Genomic DNA, 16,408 nt, shown 5'->3' on the forward strand with positions numbered 1-16,408 from the left:
TCCCAACCCCATAGCTGGCTTTAGCATTACCCATCCCATTACTGTCCATTGCTACTGTCTGCTCTTAATCTCCTTTTTCACCCTTTCTCCATCAGTAAATGTAAATGAAATTTGGTTATAAAATGTTATGAAACGAAATCCTACAGAAAATAATATCCTTGTAGTTTGCAACTTAGTGATTTTTACTTTCTTATAGTCATTAATTGGTTAACTGGGGGGTTTTATGTATTACATATGTTACGGAAATGCTAATAAACCTAGGGTTGTTACTTTTCTTTATTCAGAGCCTCAGACATGCACTTTGAAAGACTTTCTTTGTGCAAATGGAGACTGTGTTTCAGCAAGATTCTGGTGTGATGGAGACTATGACTGTGCAGATGGCTCAGATGAGGTAGGCGTCTTCCAGGAAAAATATTTCTTTAGAAAATAAGTACTTATATACTGTTGGAGTATGGATTCCAACATATGAGTATTTTAAAGAGCAGCAATGGGAATTCTACTCATGCATCTATATATGTAAATATCTTTGCTAAGTTAAAACTAAACCTGTTGAAATAGTTATTCTAAAAAGAGAACATGCGAATAAAATCAAGTCATGTTTAACAGTAGTCTACACCTTTTTGTCCCAGCAATGACCTGAACCTCTTCCCAACCTGGAAATATTTTGTGTCCTGGCTGGGGAACGTCTTTTGTATACACAACAGGGATTTGCTTGAGTTTGTGGGGTTTTTTGAGCAAACATTGCAGACTGTGTTGTGTAGCAGAAGCTTACTGGATAATGCTTTTCTGTTTTTCTGTTTTTTTCATGTTCCTTTTGTCCCTTTTGCTTTCCTGCCAGTGCTGGACCCTCAGATGCTTCCCATCTATTTAGAGAGTGCAAGCTACCTTTAATTATTCACATCTACAAATGCATTTTATTTTACAAGGCATTACTGTATTTCATAGTGTGGAGGAGTATAGACTGTAACTTCTATGGTCAGCTCTATATTTACCAATTTTATATTGAACTCTTGATCTTGTATCTACATTGTGTTTATTGTACCAGAGGTATTGTGACACAGGCTGCTCGAGAGATCAGTTCCAGTGCTCCAATGGTCAGTGCATATCAGCAAAGTGGAAATGTGATGGCCATGAAGACTGCAAACTTGGGGATGATGAGAAAAACTGTGAACCAGGTATTGTTTTAAATAATGCTGAGAAATAAAATGGAGCAAGGAATAAATCAGAAGGAAATCAGGAGAAAATAAATCAACAAATAAAGATTCCTTGTGCACAAGAATTAGGAGGAGTGCAAAAAAATCAGAAGTACTTTATCTTTTGAATCTGTATCATCGTTTCTTCCTACTCATGTTTTGAAAAGCCACTTATGTGCAGCTATGCAATATAAAGCTTAGGATTTAATTTAATTATATCAAAATATAATTTTGGTAATGTATACTCAGCTTATAAAATTCTGCACTGAAAAGAGCAGTAATTCTCAGCAAGCTGCTAAAGTGTCTCTGGGTATTTTTTGCTTTGTGATTTTTCCTTCAAATCTTACTAGTCTTTATGCAAAGTTTTTCTCTAGTACATTATTATTTTTGTTGTTATTGCTTTATTTCCTTATTACTGTATTGGAAAATGCAGTTGTTTATTTTTGCAGGAATTTCTCTAAACTTTTTTAAACTTCATCTAGATGAGTGCAACTGATAGACGCCTATTCTATGAATATGTGTGTGTGTGTGTAGCTACCACTGGTACCAAGTGTAAGGAAAACACAAAAATTACTCAGTGATAAAACACAAATATCCTTTCACTATCGTAGAGTTTACTTAGGATCCAACAACTTGTTTTGTCATATATTTCATTGTACTTTATGAATGTTTGGAAAAGCTCTGGTCAGCTACAAATATATTTGCTCACTATGTTAACCAGATGAAAGCACTAAATTATAAAGCAACTTATTTATAATTTTTTTTTTCTTAATGCTAAAATATGTGTTTGTAACCAGCATCTCCAACCTGCTCTTCAAGTGAGTACGTGTGTGCAAATGGAGGCTGCATTCCGGCGTCTTTGAAATGTAACGGAGAGCTTGACTGTGCTGATGAATCTGATGAGGTAGTGTTCAATTTTCCACTTATTTCTTTTTTCCCTACTGTCTGACATGAGATTTGTTAACAGTTTTAGATCTGAAAGTAATTAAAAGGGAAAATGTTGGGGTTTTTTTGCTTCCATTGAGCACTCTCAGGTGACTTTACACAGCATCGTGTTTGTTTGCTCTGTGGCCACCTTTTGGAGTAGATAAATTGGTTTCCCCCAGTCAAAAACTGAGTGTGGTTCTGAGGGAGTTTGCTTCAGGAACTGCTCTGTACTTTCAGTGTGGACAAGTTTGTGTCACATTTGGCTCCCTCTGTCCTCTAGATTCACCTAATGAAATCCTAGCAGGCACCTCCACGGGCCTTCATGCTATGCTCTTCCTAAATTTTGCACTCTCAGTGTCTTTTTAAAATATTAACCACTTTGTGAACAACTTCAGAAAAAAGACCAAAAATAGTTGTTATTTCTCAAAACTATAAAGGTGCCAGTTAGAGTATGAAGGATGCCTGAGCCACATGCTGCATGGTGGAGGTGAAGACAATCTGCTATGGAGGTTTCTAGAAAGTCCTGATAAGTGTGGATATGAGCCAGTTCCCACTAACTGGCCTCGTGTCCAGGGGTATTTCTTGTAGCCATTGTTTTGATTGCTGATACTTAGCAACGTAGAGAAGTAGTATCAGAACATCCGTAATATGTTTTGTCATTCATTAACACTTAGTTGGTGTCTGCATTCACACAGATGGATTGTGTAACAGAATGTAAAGAAGATCAGTTTCGATGTAAAAACAAGGCCTACTGTATCCCTGTCAGATGGCTTTGTGATGGGATCCATGACTGTGTGGATGGTAGCGACGAAGAAAACTGTGACCAAGGCAAGACACGCTTTTCTTTATAAGGCTTAATTGGTTTTTGTAGTAACACACACAGTGTGACCTGTTGTTACCCTGGCCATTCCGAGTGATGAAATGAAAGCTCTGTTTCAGGTCACAGAAGGTGTAGCAGCTTCACAAGCAATTTGCAGGTCAAAGCAAAACTTGCGTTGTTTATATCTCCCAGCTCATTGTTCCTTCTTTGCATTTACTTCCCCAAGGACCAAAAGGTTGTGTTATTACTGGAAGCATATTCTGACTCATCAGAGAAATCGTTAATAAGTCCATTTGATCTACAGCTTTATAGGCAACAATGAATTACAAAGCCATGCAATATAATGAAACATTGCTAGACGTGTTATCTTAAGACCCCCATATGCTATTTATTTCTGTGGAGATGAAATGTTGCAACTAACCAGAACCCATAAAACTACATTTTGTATTCTCTTAGGCCACAGAACTATGCACATAAGTTAATTCACACGAAGCTAAACACTGTGCTCAGACTTTCATGCTTATGATTAAGCTTCCAAACATGTTTTTGAGAAATACATCTGTTAGTCTAATTCTCACAGTTGCTGCAGATTCACAAATCTTGTTCTAATATGTCCTTTTAATTGAGCTTTCATGTATATTTATATATACACACACAGAGAGATGTATGCGATTAAAGATTATTTGCCAAGTTCCTCATACTATTCCCACTGATGGTACGACCATGCAAAAGTCTTTATTTCTGATTGATTGCTTTTTTTTTTTTTTACTGAACCTTGTTTCAGCTATCAGGCAGTAGCAGCACAACTCTGCACGAGGTTCTCAGTAAACCTGGTAATGCAGTAATTGTGATAAACACAGAATGTCTCACTCAAATTAAAGACATTTTACTCAGCATTTTGTCAGCATCATGTTTTTTCCGGTTATTTTCTTTTTCTTTAAAATGAGTACTGCTATATATTAGTCATCTACAATGACATTACCTCTGTAATTTCAAAAGCATAATGAGGTACACTAATAAATAATAATAATTAGAGTTGAAGCAAGAAATTGCAGAGTAAAATATCCTTCCCTTATTTTGTCATAAGTTTGAAAGAGCAGAAAATGAAGAAAACGGGAATAATGTTGCAGAGATGTTTAGGTGCAAGGAGAAAAACATCATATTTGGAAGTGTTGAAGAATGAATTGTTTTAAGAAGACTGAGATAACAAAGCTTTTAAAAAATTCTAGTCCATTTTAAAATATCTGGACTCTATCTCTTTAAAAACCAACGAAGTGTGAGTAAGTAGTGATGCACTTACTTTATCTGAAGACAACATTATTCTTTGGGTAGTATAGTGGAGCTTCTGTGAACTGCAAATTGCTTATAATGCAATAAGAAGCCTTTTGCCTAGTTGCTTATTGCTATAATACTTTGTATTTATGTCACAATTATGATTTCTGTTCTAGCAATCTATTTTATAAAGGAATTATGACAGGCAGAGCAATCACATGAAACAAATGGCAGTTTATCACACTGATAACTATTTTTTTCCCTTTGGAAATACAGCAAACACAAATGGAGTTTTATTCTGCAGCATTCTAAAACAATCTCCATAGTATTTATCTGTAGCCCACTGTGCATATTTATTAACATAGCTCTTTTCAATCTTATACAACTAAATTATGGTTATATTGTGATTGCAGACACAATTATTTATATTCATGTCTTTCGTCATGAGGAATACTTGAATTTTATATATTTTTCCTTGGATGATTCTAAGGAACATTTCTGCCAATGTTCGTAAGTTATATTTGCAATGGGAGTGAATTATATTTGGTAACGTAGTGTTAAAGTTCTCAACATCCTCTTACACAGTGGATATTTTGTGCAAATTAATTTTATGGAAAAACAACCCTTAAACCATTTTGAACCCTTTACAGTGAAAGAAAGCCATCCATTGATTTTAATGGGGTGTGAACAGGGCACTGAATGAACAAGTAAAAATCCCCTTGAGCCTTATCTAACTATTTGGATGGGTGTAATGCATTGAGATAAGCCACAGTGAGTTTTGGTGTTATATAAAATATCATTGTTTACTCCTCTGCAGTTACACAGCTTTATTTCTTTCATACTTTACTCCTCTCAGAAAACTGAGAATCCAGTTACTGTAAAAACATGTTATACAGAACATTAATTTCAAGACGTTTCTGTAACTTTGTTGATTGGCAGTGGTAAAATTTAGCTATAATTTTAAGATGCCTTCTTACTGATACATGTATTAAAAATTATTCCAACTTGAACCAGTTTTTAAAGCTTGAGCAGTCCAGCTTAAAATGTTTTCTCTCACCCTCTGTCCCGTTCTGTTGCATGATTCAGAGTTCAATCAATACTGAAGTTGCACAGAAGAATTTATTCTTGCTGCATCTGTGTTCAGTAAATACCCTAATGAGAAATTTCAGAAGTTGCAAAAAGGAACAGACTGTTAGAGGTCACCTAGTCTTATCTACTCTGTGCCTACATGGCTAGATCTTCCCCAGTTACAGAGCTTATAGTTGATGGGGATGTAGCAAGCCTGGCCAAGCCTATTACTTCTCAGGAGACAAAAATGCTCTTACCTCATGGCTAAGGCACTGCAATTGCTTTGTCTCTTCTGAACATGATGTGTGTCTCAGCGGGAGTAGGAATAGGTGGTGGATCAGACATTGATGTGAAACAAACCTGGAATGAAGTGGCCTTTCACAAGTTTGCCTGTGTTTCTGCCTGGTTTGTACCATTCTCTGATGGCACAAATTACTGATGAACCCAGCCAGGTCTTTTCTGAAAGGTAGCATCACCAAAGCAGGTTACAGATAGAATGATAGTTTAAGCATTTCCTAGCTAAATGCAAAGGGAATGTGCCTAGCTGGTGAGTTGTCAGTGTCTTTCTTTGATAAATGCCCTTTCTAGTCAGCCCAAATAGATAGCTCCTAGCTAACAGTCAGGAAAAGAAAATGAGAGAAGTGTATGGTCAAGGAAGAGGTTTTTAAATGAGTATTTCTCTCTGCTTCTCCAACATTTTCATTTGGGATTTGTTTATTTAGTTATGCTACATGATTCATTCTCTGCAGATAGTATGTGGTAAGTACATGATTATACTGGTTTTATAAAGAATTTACATTCTTTCTTTTGTCTTTCTGTTTTCCTGTTTGTTTGTTTTTTTCTCTCTTCTTTTCATCTGCCCAGGGGGAAATATATGTAGAGCTGATGAGTTTTTGTGCAACAATTCCCTTTGCAAGCTACATTTTTGGGTTTGTGATGGTGAAGATGACTGTGGAGATAACTCTGATGAAGTTGCTGAAATGTGTGGTATGACATTAAATTTTTCAGTGCTTTTCATATAGTAGAGCAAGAAATGACATGTAACACACAGAAATATACAAGGACACATGCATCTAAGTTTTCTTTATTTGACTTGAAGATTAGCTTGAAATTATGGGATATAGCTTTTTTGTTGTTATTGCTATTCGTATATAATATATTTGTGAGAAATTCATCTTTCTGCAGGAAATGCAGATATGGGAAACCTTTACTTCTGCATTGAAATATTGATTGTCACTAGATTGGCTACCTTTGTTTTGTTTCTGTCGTATTTACTGATTCTCAAGAAGTATAATTACCCTTTTCATATTAAAAAAAAAATCATTCCCTAAGTGAAAAACTTACACTGTAAACATTGTTCAAGTGTTATTTCAATAGGTACCAGAAGTTAAAATCAAGTACCATTTGTATGTTAAGTATATCTGCGTTCCCATGCCTGCTTATTGATTTGACAAGGAGACGTTAAAGAAGATTCAAGAATACCAGCTGGGTAATAGCTGATTCTTTTTTCTAATATACAGTAAAGTTTCCATGCCCTCCAACAAGGCCATACAGATGTAGAAACAACAGGGTTTGTCTGCGACCTGAGCAGATTTGCAATGAGGTTGATGACTGTGGTGATAACTCGGATGAAGATCACTGTGGTAGGTGATATTACCTTTCAAGGCATTCAGATCAAAGAAAACAACTTGAAGGCAAACTTTGTTACAGAGATCTGCTTGTCCTTCAGTAAAGCTTAACTGGAGGTTAGTAGATCGGAATTTGAAACTGAAAGAAATTGAGCTTTAAGTAATTTCCAATTTCTTAATGCTTCATGGTCATTCCCATTTGTATGTGTCTAAAATATTCTAAGAATCTTCAATACTGATTTATTTTTCTCTTATTAATTTGTAATTATATAGATAAAATGACATTTAAAGCAAGACCGTGTAAAAAAGATGAGTTTGCTTGTAATGATAAGAAATGTATTCCAATGGAGCTGCAGTGCGATTGGTTTGATGACTGTGGAGATGGTTCGGATGAGCAAGACTGCAAAATAAGTGAGTTTGGCTGACAAGATATTCACGATTGTAGCAGAAAAGAAATAATTACTGAGACTTTCATCCATGCAAAACTTACTCAACAGTGCAGAAGTTAGTTAATTTTTTAGTTAAAAAAGAGTCAATTCTATTGGACATGCCAAAATGGAAGGCTTTTTTTTAGAATTTTAGGTTGTAGTAGTTGTTAGAGTAGTTCTTGAGTTCTTGAAGTAGTTTAGCTATAAGTTGATTGTGTTTTATTTCATATTTACAACAAGATCAGTTTTTGTATTAAATTCTTGATTTGAAATTATCTCAATTAAATACTGTCAATTTTTATGCATATGCATGTAAATCCAAAACCAAGTAAATATATTTGTTAAAAATTTACCTGATACTCTTTAACAGAAAGATAAATCTGTTATTTGTTGTTGTTATTTTGGATCTCATTTTTAACAGTTTAAACAGCTCCATTGTTAGTTTTTGAGACACTTTGTTTATGTTTAGGTGTCGCTGAATATACATGTGAAGATAATGTGAATCCTTGTGGAGATGATGCATACTGTAATCAGACAAAAACATCCCTACTGTGTCAGTGTAAACCTGGATTTCAGAGAAACAAGAGGAATAGGCAATGTGAAGGTACACCGCTTGTCCATCACCCCTTACTATAAAGTATTAAAAGTTAACTGCGTAGTCAATTTTCTATGCTAGAGAAGGAGATACGTATCACAGATTTTTTTTTCCACATAGTAAAAAACTGTTGCATTGCTATGTGATTAAGAAAGCAAGAAAAGAAACTGAAAGGATTTACAGGATGTAGATTTATGCATTCTACCTGGAGGTTATCAAAGATTAACACTGGTTGTCAATGTCTAAAGGTTTAGATCAGGCCATGAAATGATTTTATAATTTAAGGGGTAAATGTGTGATTTAAGGTCTAGCAGATTATTTAACTGGACAATTGGGATTGGCTCAAAAATTAGTATATCAGACTATTTTGAGATTTTTAAAATAGTGAAGAGGCTTAACACTGAAAATTTAAATGAAAATAAAATAAGCAGATTGAAAGTAAAACACCTTAGAAAATCTAGTTTTAAATATGTGATGCATATAATGAAATATATAATGTGTGTGTTGTTATAATGAAAGAGGTTATTTAAAAAAGAAGATAAAGCTACCCTCTCAAAAACAGGGTTGTGAATTCATTTTCTTACGGTGAGCAGTAACTTCCAGAGAAGGTGGGCATCACCTCAGTGGACTGCCGAAGTTAACAGATACTTCATTGTTGGGCTCTTAAGAAAAAGGTATACACAGGAGGTTCTCCAGTCGGAGGGGAGATCATGTAGTTTTGACTGTAGCAGAGATAGGTATGTTGGAAATAACTCAGATTTTTTTGTCCTCGATGTTGATTTCAAGCTTTAATGATAAGAGGTTGATATTAGAAGGATAGAGAAGTAATATGAAATATCTTTCTGAGATATGTTGATCACAGTGGAAATAGCATTAATGATAATTGCAGAAGGCTTCCTTTTACTGTTGCAGGATGTACCAATGCTTACAAGTTTCTTTTGTTCATCTGCTTTGTTACTTGATATTCCAATCATGTTAAATAATAGCGTCTTAAACTACAGGCATATAAATTAAAATTCTTTTCCTCATAGATATCAATGAGTGTATGGTATTTGGTACCTGCTCCCAACACTGCAGTAATATTAAGGGATCATATAAATGTGCATGCGAGAAAAATTATAAGGAGAGGAATAACAGTTGCATAGCAAAAGGTAAGGCTATAAAAATCAAAACAGATTGACAGTACTAAATCATTTGTTATGTGAATGATTGGTAACACTAATGTATTGCATATACAGTTAGTTTTAGATAAATATTTCTTGAATAGTGCACAGAAATAATTCTCAAAATCACTAAAATTTACCTTTCATTTTGTTAATCATTAAACTGTTACCACTTTCATGTAACGCTTGAGAAGCTTGAGAGAAGAATCAACTCTTTCACAGAAACATGTTTTAGAATTTCAGGAATAAATTAGGTACTATTTGGAGTTAATGTGTTTTGCTTTGTCTTGTTGAGAGATCTTATATAAGTAATTTAATTAGAGTTTGTGTAAGTATAGTCACCTAATAAGATATTCCTCATATAAATCGACTGTTTAGATCATGGTCCATTGAAAGTGAGTAATGTAGGTGCATTACCAGTCAGTAATGTAGGAACACCCATTCTGGGTAGCTAGATGGTGACAGTCAGGTATTTTACATGTTTTGGTCACATTTTCCCTTCCAACCTGGTATTCTATGATTCTGTGATTCAAATTTGTAATGGGAAAATCATATAAATGACTCGGTAATTTCCTCTGTACCTAATGTGGACTCAATCAGGATTTAGCATCATTGCCTTTTACTGAAGAAGCAGTCACATGGGAAAAACCTTTTTAATATAGAAACACAGACACAGCTCTGAGGGTTTATAATTTAAAATTATGGGAATTGTTATCCTCCATCTGAATTTTTCTTGTGCTTAAGTGCCATTGTAATACACTTGATGGTTTGTTCTTTCCCTCATTGATACTTGCTTTAATAGAACTCCTCTTCCTTCTTGTATTTAGCAGAAATGAGGGAACAATTTTTTTTGTTTGTTTTCATACTTATAAGGAGGAAATCTATTGGATAAATGTTACTATAAGTTGATTCTCTATGGATAAATTTGATAGAAATTGGAAATCTAAAATCTGCAAATGCCTTCTAAGGCACTTAAAACTTTCTCAAAACTTAATGAATAGATAGCAGAGAACTTTTTTATGAAGAACATATTTAAAAAATATCTGAATGAAGATGGTAACTAGGTATCCATAAATACCACCCATTCATGGGTACCCATAAATGATAACTATCTGATATGAGGAGATACAAGGCATAACCTACTCATGTTCTGTAACAGCTTTGGTCCAGTTTGCTCAGGTTGCAGTCAGTTTCAAAACTTCACTGCCTTCACTAAAGATAGTGTCATTCCACTTCTAATTTCCAATTAATCATTTTAAATAATGCTTATTGGAAAGTTTGGGTTCCTTTAATATATACATTTAGGACCCTCTAGACAAAGCATGCATATAAAAATATCTAATGTTTCATATGGGCTTAACGCATAATATTCCTTATTTTTGTATACTACTTAAAGTGTCCAAATTTTTATATTAGATGTACCTTAAAGTACAGCCCTATGTGTCACAATGTGAGCTTGGAGAGCATTGAAGTAATATAAGTTGGAATTGGAGAACAAAGAGTTGCATTTATTGCCTAGAGTGTGAGTGCTTCTGCAGTCTTCTACAATCAGAAAACAATTTTAACATAAGAAATTATGTCAGATAAACACCAAAAAGCTACTTGAGTAAAAAGCACTGATTTTGCATTAGTTGACATTTACTTTATTTTTGTTTCATTATAATAATCCCTAGGCTCTGAAGATCAAGTTCTCTATGTTGCTAATGACACTGACATCCTGGGTTTTGCATATCCATTCAACTACAGTGATGTTCATCAGCAAATATCACATATTGAACATAATTCAAGGATAACTGGAATGGATGTGTATTTTCAAGGGGACATGATTGTTTGGAGTACTCAGTTTAATCCAGGAGGGATTTTCTACAGAAAACTTCATGACAGAGAGAGAAGACAAAGTAACAGTGGCTTGATAGTAAGTGATCGAAATCAAAGATTACATGATCTAAGTTTCTCTCTGTATAATTTTCTATTCTGATTGTCTATAATGTGCTGATACAGTAAATTAAAACTTCTATCTGGTAATGATCGTATTCAAATGGTATGTATATCTGCTAATGTCTTTCCATTTAAGACTCTTAGTCTTGATCAAGTCTCTAAGAGATCAAAACTATACTATTTTAAAAAGCTTTCTACAGAGAAATAACTGGTAAATTAGAGGCTTGGAAAGACTGTATACCATGAAGACTCTTTTATTTTAAGAGAAGATATAATAGACATATATAAGCAACACATGGTTTAAAGAAAGACATGAACTATAAATACTTGGAAAACAGGAAATGTAGGTAGTCCAAAGAAAGGCCCGATTTCCATAATGACCAAGTAAACAATGATATTAGCAAGGCTATGAAAAAGTTTTAACAAATGATACAACAAGTATTTGTTCCTCTATATGTTGAACTGCATAGTATGTTCTTTTGAATAAGCATAAAAGTCATTTTGCAATTTACAACAGAAATGTGGATTTTTATAACCTAGGGTAATTTCAAGTGGTCTTTACTTTAAAATAAAATAAATGCAGATTGATACTCGTTTTGCCTCATACATTTCTACAAAATTCTCAAGGAAGTGTTAGAGCTGAATTGAAGATAACAATGTGCTCTTTACATTGGTGCTTCTATAATGCTGTAAATTTAGATTATATTTTTTTCACTTTTATTAAATTTCATGGCAGAGGAGAGTTTTTAGGTTTTTCTTTTTGTGGCCAGTAATAAATCAGGTTAGAAATAGCACCTGTCTGGCTATTTCCTTAAACTTCAGAGAGGTAACAAGGGTGAACTTACATCACATGAGTGCTTTTATAAGCCCTGTGGAATAAACGGCGGTAGCAACAGTAGACTAATCTTTCATCTATCACTTGACTTACACATCTGAAACCACTTCTAACTACCTTTCATCCAAGGATATTTCCTTTGCAAACAAACGACTTTCCTGATCTTTGGTGCCAGCAAGGCAAAAAGCCTGGGCATGTGGACACCAACGGACATTGAAGATACCTTGTGTCGCTGACGGCATACACGTGGGAAGAGTGCTTGAAAACCAACACTTCCACCTGCCCAGCAGAAGGAGGTCTAGATTTGGGTTACAGAACATGCATGTAAAATAGACCAAAAGTAGAACATTATTCTTAGCATTTCTAGTAGGTCAGGTATGTCATCTGAGTTTCAGAGGATATTTTGAGAACCTGTGTATTGAAGTTGTAAGGTAATTCTACTAGTATATTTTTCTCCTTTAAATGTGGCAGGTACCTGTGCCTAAGAAATCCTGACAGACACACCTCTGTGTTGAGTTCATCATTAGAAAATAACAAACAACTTGTAAAGCCGTGTGAAATTCAAGTGTTGGGAGCGTTGTGTTGTTATCTATTTTCTTTCTTTCTGGTTAATTCAGATGCCTTCTGATCAGTGTAGTCTTCTGACCCACAACTTCTGTAATGGATCGACACTTTCTTACAGGCCCATAAAATTGAACATAAGCTTCCTTGAGACTTCTTCATAGTCCAAGGGTTGAGATGTTCTTACAACTACTATTTTTCTGAAAAACTGAAATACTTTTTGCTTTTTGTATCTGTTTCACTCCTGTGCAAGAATAGTTTCTACTCACTTCCTCTTAATTCAAAATTATTGAAAAAATTATGGTTTTCTTTATACATTTTCTCCTGTCTCTTCAGTGCAGGCAAGTGCTCGAGAAGATCCTTGATCCAAGCCACAGAAAGCTTTTTATACCAATCTTTATGTGGAAAATGCACAGACTGTATCTTAATATTTCTTGGACACACTTCATTTATATTTGTGAAGTGTTTACTTCTTATTGTGCTAAACTGATCAGCATATTTTTCCAGCATTATTTCAATAATAATCAAATATGATTACTTTATATATAACCAATGAGCAGGTTAATTGGTTTTCTAGTGTTGCTTTAATATTGTCATTTAAATTTGGTTTTGAAAAGCTTGAGAATTCCTCAATTTTAACCGAAGTTTTTAATGGATAAGTTTTCAAAGGTTACATTAGAACTTTTATATCTAGACTTTGATATGTAAATCAGGACAGTAAACTTGAACAAAGTCACCTGCATTTTCAGGTAATTACATTAATGCAAAAATTCATCTCAACTGAAATTGCTCTGTGGAATTAACATATCAAGAGCCTTCCTCAGAGAATAGCTTTAAGTATCTCTTGTATTTTTCTGTGAAAAGGGGTTTAAGCTTGGCACAAATTGAAGTATTAAAGGAAACAGTAAATATCAACTCTTCAGAGTTTATTGACAGGTGCAGAAGAGGGTTGCATTCCAGTGGAGTTAAGGCAGCTGTTTACTGCCGTAGTCCTTGGAGAGAGATGTTAAAGTTTTCCGAGGTGAATATTCAGCACAGGGTGACTTGCCACTTAAACTCAAGTGCTGTTTTTCATGGAAGAGGACAGAAAGCTCAACATTAAAATAATCGTACCATATAATAGAAAGAAAAACATAGATTCTGTAATTTTTTTCAGTCAGTATATTAGCAGCTTGCTCTAGCCCTGCTGTTCTGAGAGTGTAACAAGGACCCTTAACTGCTCTTGTGATAGATCCCATGCTCTTGTGTATATACTCCCAATATGTGCCCTACAGCCCCGTGAAATTCAGTGCATCAGTGTGAATGGAAACAATTTCTAGACTGTTTTCTCTGAATACACTTTTTTTTTTGCAAATTATGAGAACCCAGTAACTCTCATTTCCTAAAAATATGAGGTTTCATATTTAAACACCATAACTTATAAAAGATGACCAAACTCTTAATGTTTCTACAAACCTCAGCTAAAACAGTTCATAGCTTAAATTTGTTCTGTTAATACACACTGTATGAATTAGGTAGATTAGTATTTAACTAATGTTGCAGACAGGAGTTCGAAAACTATAAAACCTAAGGTTTGGTTTACAAACATTTTCTAGGTTATCCTTAGAGATGTTTTCTGTCTCCCTCCTGTTTTATTCAGTTAAGCTAACCAGCCTGCATATTTTTGCCTCATGACATGTTAATTATGCAAAAGATGTTTTCCAAGGACAAAGCGATATTATTTTTAAGCTTTTCCAGCTCAGATCTGCACTTTGGGATGTCTGGGTACACACCATGATGCCATGATTACAGGAGACCTCCTGTATGAGCGCTTGCTGATGATAGCAGGTATTCAGACCCAAGGAATATTTAAGGAACACCTGCACCACTCATTTCAGCTGTTTGTTGATTTAAGCAATATGCTTCCAACAGGTTTTCTGCTGCTTTTTTTGTTGTACCTATCACCAAAATGTTATTACTGTTCTTAAACGCAATGGCATTACTTTATGTATTTACCTTAAAGCTATAGGTCCGTACGGATGAAGTTTAATTATGTGCTTAGGAAACCCTCTCTATCTGGCATCATCTGGTTGGGATTCTAAAATCATCCTAATTATGGAATATAAATGGTGGTTTGGTGTACCACTGCACCTATTGGGCTGCACATCTGTGGTGGGAAATTTCGGCGAGTGAAAGCCTAGAAGTTTTCTGGTGTTACTGTTTCTCATTTTTCCTGACTGTTCTAATAATATATCATTAGTAATTGGTTGTTTTCATTACATTAGTAATGTGTTATTTTCATTACATTAGTAATGTGTTATTTTTAATGATGATATTTTGAACAACAATAATGATGTAAATTAGACTTGTAATTTAATCTTCCTGTGTGAAAATGCAAAGCATTGTAAGTGATGGGTTCCTGCTGCATGCGTAACATATATTTTCTCCAATCAAACTCAACTTTAGGGATAAGCAATTTTTCTGTAATCTATCATTGTATCAGAATGGTTTCCAAATCCAAGCTGTTACTGCAGCTTTCTTTCTTTTTTATGTGTTTGGGTTTTTTGTGGGGTTTTTTTCTTGTTTTTTTTTGCTTCTTTACCTTTTAAAACAGATTTTACAATAGGCAACATTCTGATCAAAAGCCACTGATCTGATACGATTTGTTGTTGTGCAGAAACTACCATACTACAGAAGCTTCAAACCCCATATTTTTCTGATAGGTTGTAGTACATTATATTTAGCATCAGAATAGACTAAAATAACCATAGAAAATATTAATATGATTTTGTTCCTGTGTTTTCATCCTTATTCTGTATGCAGAATATTCCTTAAAAATTAACATAATCCATATGAGCTATTAGGTAAAAGCTCATTTACAGTAAGTAATTTTCCTAGACAGTATGAGAAGATGCACAAGGCATCAGAAATATAGTGTAGCTAGGCTGAAACTTGATGAACACAACTGAGAATTACAGAGCCATGGCATCAGCTATCTTTTTTAAATTCTTTTTTCTTAATTTCTGACACCAGATGGCTCTTTTCCATTTCTTCTGGTTATCTCCTTGTTTGTTTGATCTTTAATATGCACCCCAGTATTAGTGGCATTTTGTTTCTCCTGTAAAGTGCCATTAACCCTGGCAGTTTTCAGAGTAGTAACTGGAGATCTCCAGGTATGAGAGGAGATATACGAGACATTCTTGACACAGGTGCCTGCATATTACCCAAAATTAAAATGAGTTTGGATTAAAAATACAATGACACTTATCTGCAGATACCCACATTTTGGCGTATCTCGTCCTTTACATAAATGTTACTGGGATAATGTAGCAAAGTGAAAGAAGAGATTGTTGCATGCAAATGCTACATTTCTTGAAAAAAATAAAAAAAGTTTCTTGTCGTGGTATTTCTGGAAGCGTATGTATTATAATTTTATAACTAAGAGTTATGATACATCATTTTTTTTCGGTTTTAAAAAACCTGTAACCTTGTTTTTGAAGAAATACTGTTTTGTAAATGCTGTGATTGATTTTGCTGCTTTAATACTCATCTAAATAGAAAGTCAGGGTTCTGTATATCTTTAGAACATGCATTCTATGACATTTTTGCAGAATTAAAGGTTTATGAGCAATGAACTATCTAAATTCACCCTTGCAGTCCTATTATTTCACCTAGAGAATGAGATGACCTTTATTTTATGATGAAAATAGTCTACAAATGTCTTGTAGTATTAGAGAACTCTGACACCTGAGGAAAACAAGTTATTTTAGGATTTTCTTTCCTGTTTTTTAGTTAGATGGCTTGGTAGAATTCCATTACTGTATTTGTCAAGTAATAGACATTTTTTTGTTCATAGTTAAACTTAGTGTCATTATAAGTAAACAGGAAAACAATTGCATATGTATTTAGCTCATGCGGGTCTTGAATTTTTTATGATAAGCTGCATTCATGTTAGAAATAGTTGGGTAGTCCTCTTTTAAAGGTTTCACTCCTCACTGTGG

At 34.3% G+C, this 16,408-nt stretch overlaps 1 protein-coding gene across 1 annotated transcript in view; it reads left to right on the forward strand.

Moving 5' to 3' along the window:
• Positions 1 to 16,408, forward strand: part of LOC104540447 (low-density lipoprotein receptor-related protein 1B-like) — a gene marked incomplete at both ends in the record, with an annotated part of 89,571 nt that overhangs the window by 42,500 nt on the left and 30,663 nt on the right. Inside the window, 10 exons of the mRNA XM_010184259.1 lie at positions 285 to 391; positions 1,046 to 1,175; positions 1,991 to 2,097; positions 2,816 to 2,948; positions 6,145 to 6,267; positions 6,801 to 6,923; positions 7,182 to 7,319; positions 7,806 to 7,940; positions 8,963 to 9,082; positions 10,768 to 11,009. Coding sequence (XP_010182561.1) covers positions 285 to 391; positions 1,046 to 1,175; positions 1,991 to 2,097; positions 2,816 to 2,948; positions 6,145 to 6,267; positions 6,801 to 6,923; positions 7,182 to 7,319; positions 7,806 to 7,940; positions 8,963 to 9,082; positions 10,768 to 11,009 — 1,358 coding nt within the window. The remainder of the gene's footprint in view (positions 1 to 284; positions 392 to 1,045; positions 1,176 to 1,990; positions 2,098 to 2,815; positions 2,949 to 6,144; positions 6,268 to 6,800; positions 6,924 to 7,181; positions 7,320 to 7,805; positions 7,941 to 8,962; positions 9,083 to 10,767; positions 11,010 to 16,408) is intronic.

The sequence above is a fragment of the Mesitornis unicolor genome, unplaced genomic scaffold (assembly GCF_000695765.1).
Source record: "Mesitornis unicolor isolate BGI_N332 unplaced genomic scaffold, ASM69576v1 scaffold20905, whole genome shotgun sequence".
Taxonomy (NCBI): Eukaryota; Metazoa; Chordata; class Aves; order Mesitornithiformes; family Mesitornithidae; genus Mesitornis; species Mesitornis unicolor.